General features: G+C 36.4%; 1 protein-coding gene across 2 annotated transcripts in view; it reads right to left on the bottom strand.

Moving 5' to 3' along the window:
- The window catches only part of TM6SF1 (transmembrane 6 superfamily member 1), a 189,901-nt gene that overhangs the window by 161,184 nt on the left and 11,174 nt on the right, over nt 1-17,543 (bottom strand). For both annotated transcript variants that reach the window (XM_053717423.1, XM_053717422.1), the window contains exons 2-3: nt 9,972-10,075; nt 783-880 (exon numbers count right to left, since the gene is read on the bottom strand). In XM_053717423.1, coding sequence (XP_053573398.1) covers nt 783-880; nt 9,972-10,075 — 202 coding nt within the window. The remainder of the gene's footprint in view (nt 1-782; nt 881-9,971; nt 10,076-17,543) is intronic.

The raw sequence follows: 17,543 nt of genomic DNA on the forward strand, positions 1-17,543 counted from the left end.
ATCCAGACGGCATCTTCTATCTTCATCCATCCGGCTGGAGCGGGTCCATCTTCAAGACATCCGACGCGGAGCATCCTCTTCATCCGACGACTAAAGCTGAATGAAGGTACCTTTAAGTGACGTTATCCAAGATGGCGTCCCTTAGATTCCGATTGGCTGACAGAAGAAAAAATCCTATCAGCCAATAGGATTGAGCTTGCATTCTATTGGCTGTTCCAATCAGCCAATAGAATGCAAGCTCAATACCTTAATTCCGATTGCCTGTAGAATTCTATCAGCCAATCGGAATCTAAGGTATGGTAAGGTATGGTTTTGTTTTTAACCACAAATGTGAGTAAAGATTGCATATGGTTTGTGGATTTTATTGACAGATGGCATTATAACATAAGATGTGTAACTCACTGGTCACTGCATAGACCACAGCAACAGAAAGTCCCAAAAAGAGCTGTAACCATCCATAATTTTCAAATATATTTGATTTACATATGGATAGGAAAAAGCAATACAAAACAGACTAAACAAAGCAAGTTAGTATATGGGGAAGAAGGGTTTGTTCCGAAGAGCTTACAGTATCTACAGTTCTTATTAGCCACACTGTTCCGTCACCTAGCACAAATACAGTTTTATTGCTCTGTAGCTGTTCAGCTTCACAGTGAAGCCAGAGCACACCTGTGCTTCTGTTACTCTTTACAGTACAATTTTATACAATAACCAGATGATTGTGCAATGCTCATGTAATGTCAATCACTGACCACACAAGCTTTGCTTAGGACTGAGCTTACCTCCTTTAGATACAAGGTCATGAATCCATCAATGATCCCATCCTGTTCGAGTCCTATGATAAGACCGATCACACTGGTAAATGAAAACACTGCGTACACTGCAACAGGAAAACACACAGGTTTAACTCTTTGTGCAGATGATTAAAATGCTTCAGTAAAAGGTAGTTAGTATATAAAACATAACTTTGCTATATCGCAATGATAAGCAATTACATAAATCAAAGGAACAGTAAAGTCAAAATTAAACTTAAATAGATTGGACTGAGCAGGACATTTCAAACATCTTTCCAGTTGACGTTCATTATCAATTTTTCTTAGTTCTTTTGGTATCCTTTGCTACAGGGTAATCCTAGAGGAGCGTACACGTGTCTTTAGCAATCTTGCAACATTATTTGCAATAATTTATTATAAAAATATCCAATGGCACTACTCAACATATCCAGGACTTGATCCCTAGCCTATGGCTCTCTAATATTGCTAAATAAATGAGATTCTATTTAAGCAAAACTTGTGGATGTCAGGATGAGTGATTTAGTCACTACTAAAGGATACATATATGAATGAACTGGACAAGAGTGCTAATCTATGTCTCCTTTAGTAGTGACTACTAGAACACTCATCTACAAGTGTTTCTTCTAATGCATACAGAAGTAAACATTGTTGCAAACTCATGTACAAACGTAGAAATGTCAGTACTACAGGAATGGCTAAAGAAAAGATATGTAAACAAGAGGCATTTAAGCAAATCAACCTCTCAGTGGGTAGTGGAAGAGAGAGAAAGACAGCAGCCTTTTGTAAAGGGTTTTCCAGAATCAGACAATTCCCATACACTGCTCAAAGGTCTGATGCTGCCTCTCTCTCACTGCCATAAGAAGCTGCAAATTTTTGGGGAGGTACTAGAAACTGTGACTAGGTGCACGCCAGTGGTCGAGCGTACCGCAAATAAAAAATAAAAAAGAACCAAGATAGGCAGCACTTGAGGGACATAAATTGTAGTAAAATCCAATCCCATGGCATTCTTTGTTACCTGTCCACCACATATTGGAGTGTGTTATTTTAATATGCCTGAATAAAGTATTGGATTTTACTACAATGTATTAACCTCAAGTGCTGCCTATCTTGGTTCTTTTGGATTTTCCCGAATCAGCTTTAAATGGACACTGTACGATTAAATTTGTTCCAAATTACTTGTTATATGTACTGCAGTTTCATGATTATTTTTGTATTTGAAATATCTAGTTTTGTTCACTAAAAACATCACCTGTTGTGACATGCCCATATAAATGGGCTGAGCCTGGAGGTAAAGCAGACTGCTCACATTATCCAAGTCTAAACACCCAACCTAATAGTTAGGTATTGACTACCCCACATGCCCAATGTCTTGGGGTCCCACTTGACTCAGATCTTTCTTTCACTCCTCACAATCAGTCCTTGGCTAAAGCCTGCCACTTCCACCTTAAAAACCATCTCTAAAATTAGACATTTCCTTACACAAGACACAATTTAGATTTTAATCCACTCTCTCATCCTTTCCCGCCTCGACTACTGCAACTCCATCCTCTCATCTCCCTAGCTGCCGCCTAGCTCCTTTACAATCCATAATTAATTAAATGCTCTGCCAGGCTAATCTTCTTTACATGTCGCTCTTCATATACTGCACTTCTCTGCTAATCCCTTCACTGGCTTCCTCTTGCCTCCAGGATTAAACACAAAATTCTCACTCTGACATACAAAAGCGCTCAACTGCACTGCTCCCCCCTACATCTCAGACCTTGTCTCCAGATACTCTCCCTCCTGTCTCCTTCAATCCGCTCATGATCTCCTACTCTCCTCCACTTGTGTTACCTCCTCACATTGCCGTTTACAAGACTTCTCCAGACTGGCTCTCATCTTGTGGAACTCTCTGCCTCGCTTCACAAGAATCTTCCCTAGTTTTGAAAGCTTCAAGCGCTCTTTAAAGACTCTACTATTCAGGGATGCATACAACCTACACTAACCTTCCTATCTCCACTGCTATCCCTGTCAGGGTATCTGTGAGTGTCAGTAGATTAGAGATATAGATCAAATACATAATTGATGCCTACAATTTATAGGCAGTGAGCAAACCAAAGTGCAAGTGAAAACATTTAAGTGATTAACATTAAGAGAGACAGTATTGTTCTAAGTATAAACTCTATGTTCATTGGTTACATTTATCAAGTGATTATATATATTGTAAAGTGATGCAATAATTCTTGTCTCCAAATCGTGACTAAGTAATTAGTGGAAATAGTTATGTTTCTTTGTTTGTTACGTGAAAATGTAGATATATTTTATCCAGAAAGAAGTGAACTCTAATATTATACTACCCAACAAAGATTTTTTAATCATTAAACGTGTTACATATACGGTATATATATATATGATAAAATAAGTATGCAATCTATTAAATATTAAATTTGAGCATACGTAATACTATTGCTGGATACATTCTGCGTATTGCAAGTCTGAGGTCAGAAATTGGGTGCCTTGCTGATTACACATCAGAATTTAGCTCAGACCCCTCTCCCCACAGATTACGCTTTGATGTATTTCTTAAAAACTCAATTAAAAAATTGCCCTGGTACTGACCTAGTTCAGGATGCCTCCTGGGGTGATAGAGAAAAAATTCTGCATTGGAGTCAGATAAGCTAGCAGAATCCCAGGATATTGTAAGCTAACATGTGATAATCAACATGACTCACTAGGTTTCCTTTGAAGTCACAATACACATCTTGCCTGGAAACAAATAAAGATATTTGCAGACATGTGGAAATGCTGTGACTTATTCTTCAAAAATAAAATACCCAGATCATATTGAAAACATCTATATATATGTATTGATCTAAAAAATATACTATAGTATATAAAGGACTGTGAATTTAAATGAATAACTGCATTGGTATTTATAAATGCCTAACTTATTTAAAAATAAATAACATTCTTTTGTTTTTCATACATCCGATATACAAACTAGGTTCTAGATATGACTGGTAAATACTAATATATGAATGCCTATATAATGTGTGCCCTGGATCATATCATACAGCGTATACACTAAATATTAAAATAATATCCACAGATATGGATTATTTATATTAATATAGGATAAATATAGCTATATGAAATTACATCAGACTGCCACTCACAAGGTATGTATGTGATATTAAGATGGAAATTGTAAACTGAGAAAAGTTGGATCCATGCTGAAAGTATTGTAATCCTTTTAAATTCTTTCATAGGAAATGTGATTTGTAAATGCAGTTTCTTCAAATACCTCATATTTAGTCTTGAAATACTCAGAATAAATCATATTAAATGATCCCATACATATTGGACATATTTGTTTGTTGATGCAGGAAATAGTGAGTATATTAAATAGGCATTTGCTAAAAAAATATATAAGAATATCTGTATTTTCTGTAGCAGTATTGATAATGAAACAGTTTTTCTATGCCTGCTGCGCTGGTTGTTCAGAGAATGATTAGAAGTAAACCAATTTCTGTTTGGAATGATTAGAAGTAAATGAGTGGCTTATCAGTTAATAAAACTGCCACACACTGAGGAAAAATGGGCAGACTCACTTGACAGAGAAAAATACACAGATTTGGGGCTAGTAATTTCTCTGACATTTATTTTTGGAACCCTTTCTTGTGGATAAGAAAGAAAATTTTGTGATCTGTACCCTGGCAAATAGTGGAATATTCCTTCACGTATGACCGACAGAATATTGGCAAAAGCTGAAACTCTCATAAATTGGTTATTTGTAAAGTATAAGCGATTGTTAAGTATGTTTAATATTTAAAGCAAGGTACTCTAAAGCTATTGCTGTAGTTAAATTGTAGCTGTGATTTAAAAAGGGTATTTTGTACTTTAAATGTATGTCCCATTGGCCTGTGTAGCTTAGAAATAATTATATTGATGCTAAGTTTATTGCTAGGAAAAATAATTAGTATTTTGGTATTTATAAGTCAGTCTTACCTATTGTGGATTTTTTTTTAGAAATTGCATATAAATTGGTTATTGTGTTAATAATATACAATTTCTCTGATTGTTATAAGTTCAGCATTATAAAACTTATAGGCAGGGGCAGAACTATCGGTGATGCAGTAGTCGCTGTCACGACCAGGCCCAGAGGAGGTCCCCCGTCAGGGGCCTCCAGCTTCAGCACAATTTTTTGTTTCTTTTTCAACTTTTGTTGTTTTTTCCCCCAAAAAAAATGTATTGCTTTTTTTTATTAAAATGTATTATAATATATATTTTAATTCTGAGTCTGTACTTAAAGACTAGAAGATGGGGGTGGGGTCTCACGTTCCTGCATGGGGGTCTCGGATTTCTGCCGTGCGTGGTGTGACTTAGTGTGTTGTCACAATTGTGTGAACTGCCTGGAAAGAGCCGTTACTACCGTTAGTAAGTTTTTGCCTAGTATATACAGGCTGCCGGGAGCCCCTGCAGTGCTGCAATATATGTAGATTGACTGGGTGTGGATGATCACACTAGCCAGGCTCCAGCTCCTGCTCCATCCACCCAGGTGCCATGCGCACAGGCACAGTGCTGCCTGCATACAATTTTGAGTGAGCAGTTAGACGCGGGTGGCAGCAGGAGCAGCATGTGGACACATGGGTGTGGAGGCGGCGTAGCGACTCAGGCAGGCTAAGGCTATTAGAGGAATATAATTTCATTTAAGTAAGCGTTGCTATTTTTATTATAATCAAATTTTGCAAGTATTGCTAGAGAGGGTCTTGCCTGCATATATCAATAGGAACATTTGCTTATATAACATTGAATTTCTGTACCAATGTCAGACGCCCATTTTCCCTTTTATATTTAAATTTTAAGCGAGTATGCTCTGCAGGGTCATGTTAACATATCAACTAAATTCTGAGGCATTTCTGACACTTTCACAAACCTCTGCGATAAAGTGACAGTACAGTAACTTCTTTTACTTGAATGACTCTGTTCCTTTTTGCGCTGTTCCTTTAATCCTTCAGGTTTTTAAAATCCATAATCACAGCTTTTTAAACCCCTGCAGTAGCCTGCCTTTTTATTATTACTGTCTCAATGGGTGGTATGCCCTATCAGAAGTTATACCGCCCACTGAGTGCAGAGTGCTCTCCTGCTATATGTGATAACTCACTAAAAGTTGTACCACTGATGATAAAGTAGAAATTCAGTCTATATGTGGGGTTTACCAAACCAGAATACAGGCTTCTGACTCCTGAGGGATTTGCTGAGATGCAGAAAACGGACAGCAGGTATTATGCATGTAAAACAATAAAAAATAAATCTATATTCACTGTCCATTTTTTTGTAAATTTTCCGATCATACTAAGAAATAAGATTAACGTTTATAATGCTTTGGCTAAATATTCTCTAGAAAAAAAGGAGTTAAACAATTTAAATATGCTGCAATTTCCCTTTAGCTCTTACAGTATTGATACTTAAAGGTATTTTGTTTCAGAAAGCCGCTTTTGGATTTGTTTAAAATTCACTAGTAATTTGGGCATACTTTTAAGAAATCTTTTAGATTTAAATGTGTATCATGTAGAATTCCATATTTGTGTTCATATATACTTGATCCACAACAATTTAAAAAAAAAATTCTACACAATGGTGGTCTGAGCAATTTGGAGACACAACAAGTCCCTTTGATTTAGTAACTAGAGCCTGCAGAGAAAGTTCATGAACATTTTGACCCGCAGAAACTAACCAAGAAATTAGAAGGTTCAGATAGACACCAAAAGCTATTGACTAATGAATAAAGCACTGGTGAGTCATTGTTCTTTTATTATATATATATATATATATATATATATATATATATATATATATATATATATATATATATATATATATCACATAAATAAGTTATTTTAATACATCCATCAGCAACATTTTTGGATAAGTACATTGTTTTCTTTAGGAGAGCCTTGATAGAAGCATATTTGTAGATCAAGAAGATGAACAGTTCAACAATTGAAGAAGACACGCTATTTATTGCACACGCTTATTCTAAGGAGTGGTAATTTTTCATGTAGTCTTTTTTTATACCTACAGTTGTTAAAATAATATTTACTATAGGGCCTACCCCTATACGTAAGAGTAGAGGATAAGGGGTATAAAAGAATAATAATCATCATCAAATAATATAATCATTTAGAGACTTGTGTAACAAAAGTTGTAAAAAAATAAAATAAAAAAAAAGAATATATATATATATATATATATATACACATACATATATACACACATATATATATATATATATATATATATATATATATATATATATATATATATATATATATATATATATATATATATATATATATATATATATATATACACACACGGTGGATATAAAAAGTCTACACACCCCTTTTAAAATGTCAGGTTTCTGTAATGTAAAAAAAATGAGACAAAGATAAATCATTTCAGAACTTTTTCCACATTTAATGTGACCTATAAACTGTACAACTCACAAAACAGAATGAAATCTTTTAGGTGGAGGGAAGAAAACAAAAAAAAACTAAAATAATGTGGTTGAACTGGTTGTGTAGCTGTGTTCAGAAATAAGCAATCACATTCAAAATCATGTTAAATAAGAGTCAGCATACACCTGCCATCATTTAAAGTGTCTCTGATCAGCCCCCCAAAAAGTTCAGCTGCTCTTGTTGGTCTTTCCTGAAATTTTCTTAGTCACATCCCACAGCAAAAGCCATGGTCCACAGAGAGCTTCCAAAGCATCAGAGGGATCTCATTGTTAAAAGGTATCAGTCAGGAGATGGGTACAAAAGAATTTCCAAGGCATTAGATATAACATGGAACACAGTGAAGACAGTCATCATCAAGTGAAGAAAACATGGCAAAACAGTGACATTACCAAGAAATGGATGTCCCTCCAAAATTGATGAAAAGACGAGAAGAAAACTGGTCTGGGAGGCTACCAAGAGGCCTACAGCAGCATTAAAGGAGCTGCAGGAATATCTGGCAAGTACTGGCTGGGTGGTACATATGACAACAATCACCCGTATTCTTCATATGTCTGGGCTACGGGGTAGAGTGGCATACATAAATACACACACAATATGCATATAGGCATATTGTAGTGCACACAGGCATATTGTAGTGCACACAGGCATATTGCATGTCATAGGTATATTATAAAGACCACTGCTTCCCTAGTTCAGCAGATACAAGGATTTAGGCTAATATAATATTTTAAAATGATTAATCAGTCCATTTATAAACTGCTGGTCACTCTTAATAACAAAATAATTTAATTGACTTGGGGACATTAAAGGGCCAGTCACATGCAATTGTAAACCACTTCACAATATACATCCATTAACAAAATGTTCACAGTCTCTTTATATTTACTATTGCATTGTGTTGTGGTTGTGTATTTGTTGGTTACTATGCAAATTCAAATTATTATTTTTTGTTGGGGGGGAGGCTTCTTTGATTCTTGCACTCGGGCCCTGTGATTTCTAGTTACACTTCTGTAGTGGCAGTAAATTAGAATTGGTGGCTAATTTTATAGGCTGTTCTGGTATTCTCATTTGTGATATTTTAATAAGCGATTCATTGTGAATATGGTTAATTTTTAGAGATATATTTTATGACCTGTTTTGTATAGAAAATTGGAACAGAATAAGCTTGTATAATTGATTCATAATCTAGTTTTTACATAAATATAATTCAAGGTGTCTATAAAGATAACTGATCAAGAACAAAGGATTAAATATTAATTTTTAATAATAATATTGTTGTCAAATTTATAGATCTCAGTAGCGATATTTTGGAGTACACTACAGATTTAATATCTTACTGAAGTGTATTGACAAAGTTCTGCAACTGTAGATATCCCTGACAATAGTTGTATACTGCTATTAATTATTAATATTCATAATTACAAGAGATAAACATAATTGGAGGTTACTGCTGAGATAAATAATATTGTAACCTAGGATACACAACATCCCCTTGAACCCCTTAGCATGTAAGCCTGTGGCCTCTATTTAGCAAAGTCTGGCAGACCTGATCCAACAGTGCGGATCAGGTCCGCCAGCATTGAACCAGCAGCTCACAAGAGCCACGCCGCCCCCTACAGAATCGCGGCCAATCGGCTTCCAGCAGGGGGTGTCAATCAACCAGATCGTACTCGATCGGGTTCAATTGCGGCGATGTCTGTCTGCCTGCTCAGAGCAGGCGGACAGATTATGGAGCAGCGGTCTTTAGACCGCTGCTTCATAACTGGTGTTTCTGGTGAGCCTGCAGGCTCGCCAGAAACACGAGGCCTCAAGCTCTATCCGGAGCTTGATAGATATGCCCCTATGAGTCCAGCTTTGTAATTCACCTTCATAAGAGCTGACTACAACAGCGCAAATCTCGGCAGGGCCCTCTACCCATTTGTTCCCTGTAAATGTTATCTTGTATACCGCCTATGTTTCTAGCACTGCGGAATCTGTTGGTGCTCTAGAAAATAATAATAAATAATAATAATAATAAAAATAATACTAATAATAATAATTTGCTAAATATGGCTGTGAGGGGTAATAAGCCCATACAGCTATTTCAGATATGAAAATCTCTTTTCTACCCCAGGCTAGACATGAATGATATTGCCTCCTCCTTTTCAACAGAGGATATATCTATATTCATATTATCAGTGTAAGTGACGGTTTCAGGCACATTCAGCTATTACAAAACCCAACAAAAGGTAAAGGAGTAGTTTGCTTTCAACACAAGCAGCAATGTGTTAACTCCTTGAATACCAGTGACACAAACACTTTAGTGATCTAAATGCTTGATTGGCCATTACAATTATTTAAATCCTCAATTGCCTGTAACATACGCAGCAGTGATTTCATCCTAAATGCTTGGTTACTTTTGCTGGTGCTGTAGGAATGCACATGTTGTGCGGCATGTGGCTGTGCTGCATGGGGGGAACTAAAAGTGAAGGAAGCATGAGAAGGGTGCTGAGCGACTGTGCCAGGGAATGACAAACAGTTGAGTTGAGGATGTGAACCTGCATTTTTCCCCAGCTGAAATGTTAGAAGGGCTAAAAAGGATTTTACCAGGACATTTTTTTTTTAAATCAGACGCACATGTGTTCACTAGTCTTGAAACTGTGAATGGCAAAAAAAATAAACATGTTTCTATACATACCATAGAATAAGGGGTCTTTTGGTGGTTTTTGAATGACCAACAAGCGTGATAATCCAGCGATGAACGCAAGAATTGAAGCACCAATCACTGTGACCGGCCAGGGACTGAAAACAAAATGTGAATGTGTTAATCTTTATTTGATTTTGTTGATTAAGTTACCTTAAATCCCCTTATAGCATAAATTAAATCCATATCATCCTTTTCCTAGGCTCTGCTGCATATTTTAACAGGAGCATTTGATATATGTAACATATATATATATATACATATATATATATACATATATATACACACACATACATACACACACACACACACATGGAAGGGGACTGCACTCTCAGACTGGACTGAGTAGACATCCTATAACCCTGCAACATGCTCAGCCCTGGGTGCTATAGCACTCTCAGGAAGCTGTGTTGTCCCCAGAGTCACAGGCAGTTAACCACAGACAAGCCTGGGTGCAAGGTCAATAGGAAAAAATTACAAAATAAATGAATACAACACACAGAGAAAGCCAAGAACTCCCTTACAAGCTCTCAGCTAAGATTAAAAGCAAATCTGGAAGAGTTAGTTATCGCATCTGGCCAAATGGGACAAGCCCAGGTACCACGTCAAGGTCTCTTCCAAAACCTGGGTCCCTAATACAGCCATACAAATGCAAGCTCTCAATCAAACAACCTGGGAACATTTAGCCAGATTCAGTAACTAACTCTTCCAGTTTTGCTTTTAATCTTAGCTCAGAGCTTGTAAGCAAGTGCTAGGCTTTCTGTGTGTATGTATGTACAAATACGCACATACACACATATATACATACATCCCCATTATAGGTATGAAACAGAAGTTATATCTGTTACAATATTAGTCAATGTGAATAGTAGAAGCTGTTGTATATTGAAACTAGCAGGAAATACATGTTTATGCACTACGGATTCTCAGATGCTTATAAGGACAATCTCTAAGTTCTCTAGGTGGACAGAGATATATGCCTTGATAAGCCTGACAAGAAAATGTTGGTTTATGCTCAAATGAACATCTGGTTTACAAAAAATGTGCATATTGACACAACTAAGCACAGCAACTAATTGTATTGTTATATGAATGGCTTATAATTATCATATGTTTTAATTAATCTGTCCAATTTGTTTTATCATCAAATTGACTTTGTTCTATTGGTATCCTTTGTTGAAGAGCAAGCTCAGGAGCAGCCATGCACTACTGGGAGCTAGCTGAACACATATGGTGTACCAGTGACAAGAGGCATATGTGCATAGGCACCAATCACCAGCTAGTGCCTTCAAAAAAGGATACCAAGAAAATTAAGCAAATTTAATAAGTAAATTGTAAAGTTGTTTAATAGCTGTATCATGAACATTTAAATATTGTACACTAGATTTTTCTTTGCATAAATGTTTTTTAGAGGATACATTTATACAGCCCATATGCTAGTGTTTGTGTAACAATGTATAGTTTTGCTTATTTGTTAATAACATTGTAATGATTTTCAGACTCCTAACCAAGCCCCACTGTGTCAGACGTTTACGTGCGTTTACAGACTCCTGCTCTCTCCTGTTAAGGTTATCTGTTTTTGCATACGCAGGGAAGGGGGGGGGGATTGTCTGCTCTTTTTGTTTACCCAGCCCCTTTCACTGGGTGTCCCAACCTAACCTTATCAACAGTGCTAAACTGGGAGCTTCTAAGTTTTTAAAAGGTTTTATACTGGATTTTTAGATCAGTATCTGTGCATATTCTGCTTTATAGTAGTGTCTACTGCATGTAGTTATTTGAAAATTGGTGTATACTGTGCCTTTAAAAACGTTCACGATTTAGATAGAGCATACAATTTTAAAGGAACTTCCTAATATACTTATATTATCTAACTTGCTTCTTTCTCTTGGTAACCTTTGCTGAAGATCGTGCTCAGGAACAGCAGCACACTACTGGGAGCTATCTGAACAAATCAGTAAATTTGTATGTAAGGATTACATATATACACACACAAATATTATACTATGGCAGGTAGACAACTATAAACATGTCACTGCACAGGAATGTGCAAAGATATATAAAAATAGGTAAATCAGATAGTTCAGAGTATGAAATGTACATTAGTATTGTTGTGGACAATTTGTTTGGCTAATTTATAGGAAATCTAACACCTAATGAGTATGAATGTATGGGATTATTAGTAAAATGGTGGGAGAGGATCCTCCACAGATCCCAGGTCTGTCTATAGTCAGACTAGTCATTTGATAATGGAGGCAGCTCCAGAATGTGGTTACTAACAGGGGCCCTGCCTTATTGGTCAAATGAAGCAACTTTACACTTTCTTGCATTCCTTTATTCTATGGGGTGAAAATATATCTGTCCTCAGTTGTTCCACAAATAGATCCCCCCCAGTCATTACTACAGTATTGACATTTTTAGCATTGGTAAAGGTTGCAATAGGCAAAAACAACTATTCCAAATGGCAAAATAAAAAAGGTAAAGGAGTTATTTGTAAACAATTTTATACACCCAGCATATACAGAGGATCATTGGGAAGCCATTCAATGGGGAGACAATGTCACAGTACAATCTCCCTTCAATGCAGTTTATACCAATTGTTTCTATTACATGAATTAACCACCTAGATTCCCATGGTGACAGGGAACTAACTCTGTAGCAAAATGGCAAGGAAAATATATGTTGTACAATTGAATAGTGCTGCAGAATTCATAGATATCTAAAAAATGATTAGTATACTATAAAAATAGCAGAAAATTATATGCAGAAAAACCATCTAAAATATGCAAACAATATCTGGGAAAGATGCAGCTATGCAAGCGAATAAACACAGATTCTTACCAAAAAATTTTTGTTAATTCAAGCAAGCACTCTCACATACAACGTAATAAAAAACAAAAAAAAAACACATTCTCTCTCAAATCTACATTAATATTTTAATTGCACAGGAAACAAAATGTTTCCTCTTATCAACATTTGAGATGTAATCTAAAAGATACATATGACAAAAGGGAAAATGTTACATTTGTGCAAAATCAAACATTCAACATTCACTTGCAACAAAATATTTTGCAAAACAAAAATATAGAACTAAATATGCAAAAATATTTTAACATTTAAACAAAATATTAATTTTTTTTTTCTATTTGGTGCAAATTTACATTGTATAAAAAGTACAAACATGTTTTAATGTATGTGCATCTATATTAGATGCATATCTTTTTTTTTTTAATAAGAAAAATGAAATAAAAATATGCACATATGCATTTTGACGTTGGTGTCTCTACTGTTTTACTTGAAAAGCTATTTCTATGTTTTCTGTAACTATATTTACATAAAGATCATATGTATGATATTAATAATACAAGTGTTGATATGAGTAGGTACAAGGAGCATGCACCTGAGTGACCTTTACTTATGGGCATTATAAAGCTAAATTCTGCCATGGTCAGAGTGAATGTAAACTTGCAGCTGCTTGTACAGAACACTGAGGAGAAATTAGCATCTTTACAGATCCTCCTGAGGCAACTAAAGTAAAACATGAGGTGTTTAAACAAATATCAAACTTATATTGTAAGAGGACTTTTTGGATTGGCATTTACCGTCTCTAACTGCCTGAAACCACACAGTAAACATATTTGCCTCATGAGCTATGTAAGTTCAAATCATTTCCAAACAAAATATTGTATCTGCCTGGAGCAAACAATAGCTAGGAGCTGAATGAGTGCCACCTGTTCTATAGGGGCAGTGAGGATAAAGTAGCTAAATATATTTTGGCAACCAGTCACTGGCTGAGGACAAAGGATATAATGCCTGGCAGGGGACACAGATTTCCACAGTCTAAGCATTGTCCTGTATTTATACACAAATGTCACAGCGAGTTTGTGAAATCTCACATATTCCTGCTTTCAATAAACTCACATCATCATTATCTATTAGTGCACAGAGAAACAAATAATGAAGTTACCCATACATGTGTGCAGTGGGGAACACATTATCACTACTAAGCAGGTGAAAATCATATAAATTCATACTCTATGCCAGTGTTTTTCAACCAGTGTGCCATGAGAGATCCTCAGGTGTGCCGCGGCAGACTGACAACAGTGCGGGGGTGTCCCTCTTTCAAATTTTGAAATATTGGGAGGTATGTGACAGGCTCATCAGGCATCATTTACAACCATGACATTGACATCCATTCACAGACAATCATTATGATTGTTTGTGAATGAATGTCAATATGTCATGTATAGTTTGTAGGATGCATGGCATGACAGCACAGTACAGTGTGTGTGAGATATATATATATATATATATATATATATATACTGTATTAGGCTACAATGTGTGATTTTGTCAAATTTTGGGATGGTGGTGTGCCACAGGATTTTTTTATGTAAAAAAGTGTGCCACAGCAAAAAAAAAAAGGTTGCAAATCACTGCTCTATGCTGTAGTATTTATCTAAATCTTATCATTCACAAACTGTATATACAAAAAGAGAAGACCATGAGCTGAAATTACCTTGATTTTATACAAAACCTGTGCCTATTATTATGAAAGTCAAGGGACATGAAACCCAAAATTTTTCTTTCATGATTTAGATAGATAAAGCATACAATTTTAAACAACTTTCCAATTTACTTCTGTAATCTAATTTGCTTAGTTTTCTTAATATCCTTTTATGAAAAGCATATTTACAGTAGGAAGGCTCAGGAGCAGCACTGCACTACTGGGAACTAGAAAAGAAGTTTAAAAAACATAAGCGCTTCCTAAGTGACTGGCACACTTACTTAAATGAGTATAGATATACACACATATAAAAAGTGCAATGCAATATGCAGTAAGCAAAAAAAGCAAACAATGTTAGTATAACTCTGAGCGTGGTAATTCGATTAGTTTCAATGTTCAGCTTCTAATAACAGCTAAAAATGAGCATGTTATCAATAGTGATGAATATTATTTTATCCTTGAACGACATCCCAGTATCCCAACATTCTATCACCTTCCCAAGGTGCACAAAACCCTGGTGGATCCACCGGGGAGGCCCATAATATCAGGGATAGGCTCTGTGACAAGCAATCTGTCAACCTATATTGACCACTTCCTACAATCATTAGTTAAAAAAACTAGATCATATATCAAGGATACGACACATGCAATCAAAATATTTGAAGGCATGAATTGGGACGAGTCATGTCTATGGATTACTTGTGATGTTAGTTCCTTGTATACCTGTATTCCACACTCGGCAGGGACCAATGCAGTAAAACACCAACTAGTTAATAGTTCTCTTCCATCTGCACAAGTTAAATTTATTCTAACGGGTATAGATTTCATTCTATCTCACAATTTTTTTCAATTCGAATCCAAGTTCTACATACAAAAACAAGCCACGGCGATGGGGATGACCTTCGCCCCATCGTATGCCAATTTATACATGAACCATTTTGAGAATCTGTACATTTGGCAAAATAACCCTTACAGTGAACATCTAGAACAATATTTCAGGTACATAGATGACATTATTATTGTTTGGAAGGGTGACAAAACACTAATCAGTCCATTTCTTGAACATATGAATATGAATAACATGAACTTAAAATTCACTAGCAACACTCAACATAAGGAAATAGAATTTCTAGAGCTGAATGTCTTTATAGACCAACACGATAGAGTGGCAGTTAGAAATTACAGGAAACCGACGGATAAAAATGGTTTCCTTAATGCTGAAAGTGGGCATTTAGCTAGATGGAAGACAAATATACCTCTAGGGCAATATCAGAGAGTAAGGAGAAATTGCACCTATATACATGATTTTAACAAGGAATCTGACCTATTAGATAAAAGGTTTTTAGATAAAGGATATGATCCCCATCTAATACACAGTGTCAAACAGAGGGTCCTTAATATGGATAGGAAGGAGATGCTCAATCCCATAAGTAAGGGAAATAATAATAAAGAACGGGATGAGATTAGGTTTATAACCACGTATAGTCAAGGTAGTAGGGATATTGAAAAGATACTCAATAAACACTGGGCGATTTTAACCAGTGATCCCATCTTAGGACAGATACTCCCAGACAAACCAGTGATTACTTACAAAAAGAATAAAGATCTTAAACGTATTTTAGCACCTTCTAAATTGAGACCACAAATTACTAATAAAAAGTACGCCAGAAGGCAATTGGTTAATTAGAAGTAATGGAACTTGGCCATGTAACACTAACAAGTGCGGTATGTGTAAACACATAGATAAAGGAGACTCGTTCAAAGATGTCCATAATCTAAAAACATATAGAGTGAAGAATAAGTTCACATGCAAATCAGTATACGTTGTATACCTCCTTACCTGTGATTGTAATTGTTTTTACGTAGGAAGAACCAAACGCACAGTTAGAACTAGGTTTAATGAACGCTGGAACAATATTAAAAATAAGTTCGAAGGTCATAGTGTTCCAGAACATTTTAGAATTTTCCACAATTCGGATCCTAAAAGTTTAAAAATCAAGGTCATTGATTGGATTGCTCCTTATGCGTCAAACAATAGGTTGAAAACATTGCGCCAATGAGAAACATATTGGATACACGAGCTAGGTACCCTAAACACTACAAGTAGTCGGGGTCTCAATATTGACCTTGATTTACAAGCATTCATGTAATTGTAATAATAGGACTGGTAACTTGTTCCCATTAGATTAAAATATGGGTTACAAACTTGGGCCTAGATTTGGAGTTTTGTCTGTAAAGACCCGCGTAGCTAACGCCGGCTTTTTTCTGGCCGCACCATAAAAATAACTCTGGTATTGAGAGTCCACATAAAGGCTGCGTTAGGCTCCAAAAAAGGAGCGTAGAGCATATTTAACGCAGCTTCAACTCTCGATACCTGAGTTGCTTACGCAAGCGGCCAGCCTCAAAAACATGCTCGTGCACGATTCTCCCATAGAAAACAATGGGGCTGTTTGAGCTGAAAAAAAACCTAACACCTGCAAAAAAGCCGCGTTCAGCTCCTAACGCAGCCCCATTGTTTGCTATGCGGAAACACTTCCTACGTCTGCACCTAACACCCTAACATGTACCCCGAGTCTAAACACCCCTAACCTTACACTTATTAACCCCTAATCTGCCGTCCCCGCTATCGCTGACCCCTGCATATTATTATTAACCCCTAATCTGCCGCTCCATAAACCGCCGCTACTTACATTATCCCTATGTACCCCTAATCTGCTGCCCTAACATCGCCGACCCCTATATTATATTTATTAACCCCTGATCTGCCCCCCACAACGTCGCCTCCACTTATTAACCCCTAATCTGCCGAGCGGGCCTGAGCGCTACTATAATAAAGTTATTAACCCCTAATCCGCATCACTAACCCTATAATAAAGAATCCTATCAGCCAATCGGAATTCGAGGGACGTCATCTTGGATGACGTCCCTTAAAGGAACCGTCATTCTTCAGTTGGACGTCGCCGGAAGAAGATGGGTCCGCGGTGGAGGTCTTCAGGATGGAGCCGGTCGTCATCGGATGAAGATAGAAGATGCCGCTTGGATCAAGATGGTTGCTGGTCCGG

Source organism: Bombina bombina, chromosome 6 (assembly GCF_027579735.1).
Source record: "Bombina bombina isolate aBomBom1 chromosome 6, aBomBom1.pri, whole genome shotgun sequence".
NCBI lineage: Eukaryota > Metazoa > Chordata > Amphibia > Anura > Bombinatoridae > Bombina > Bombina bombina.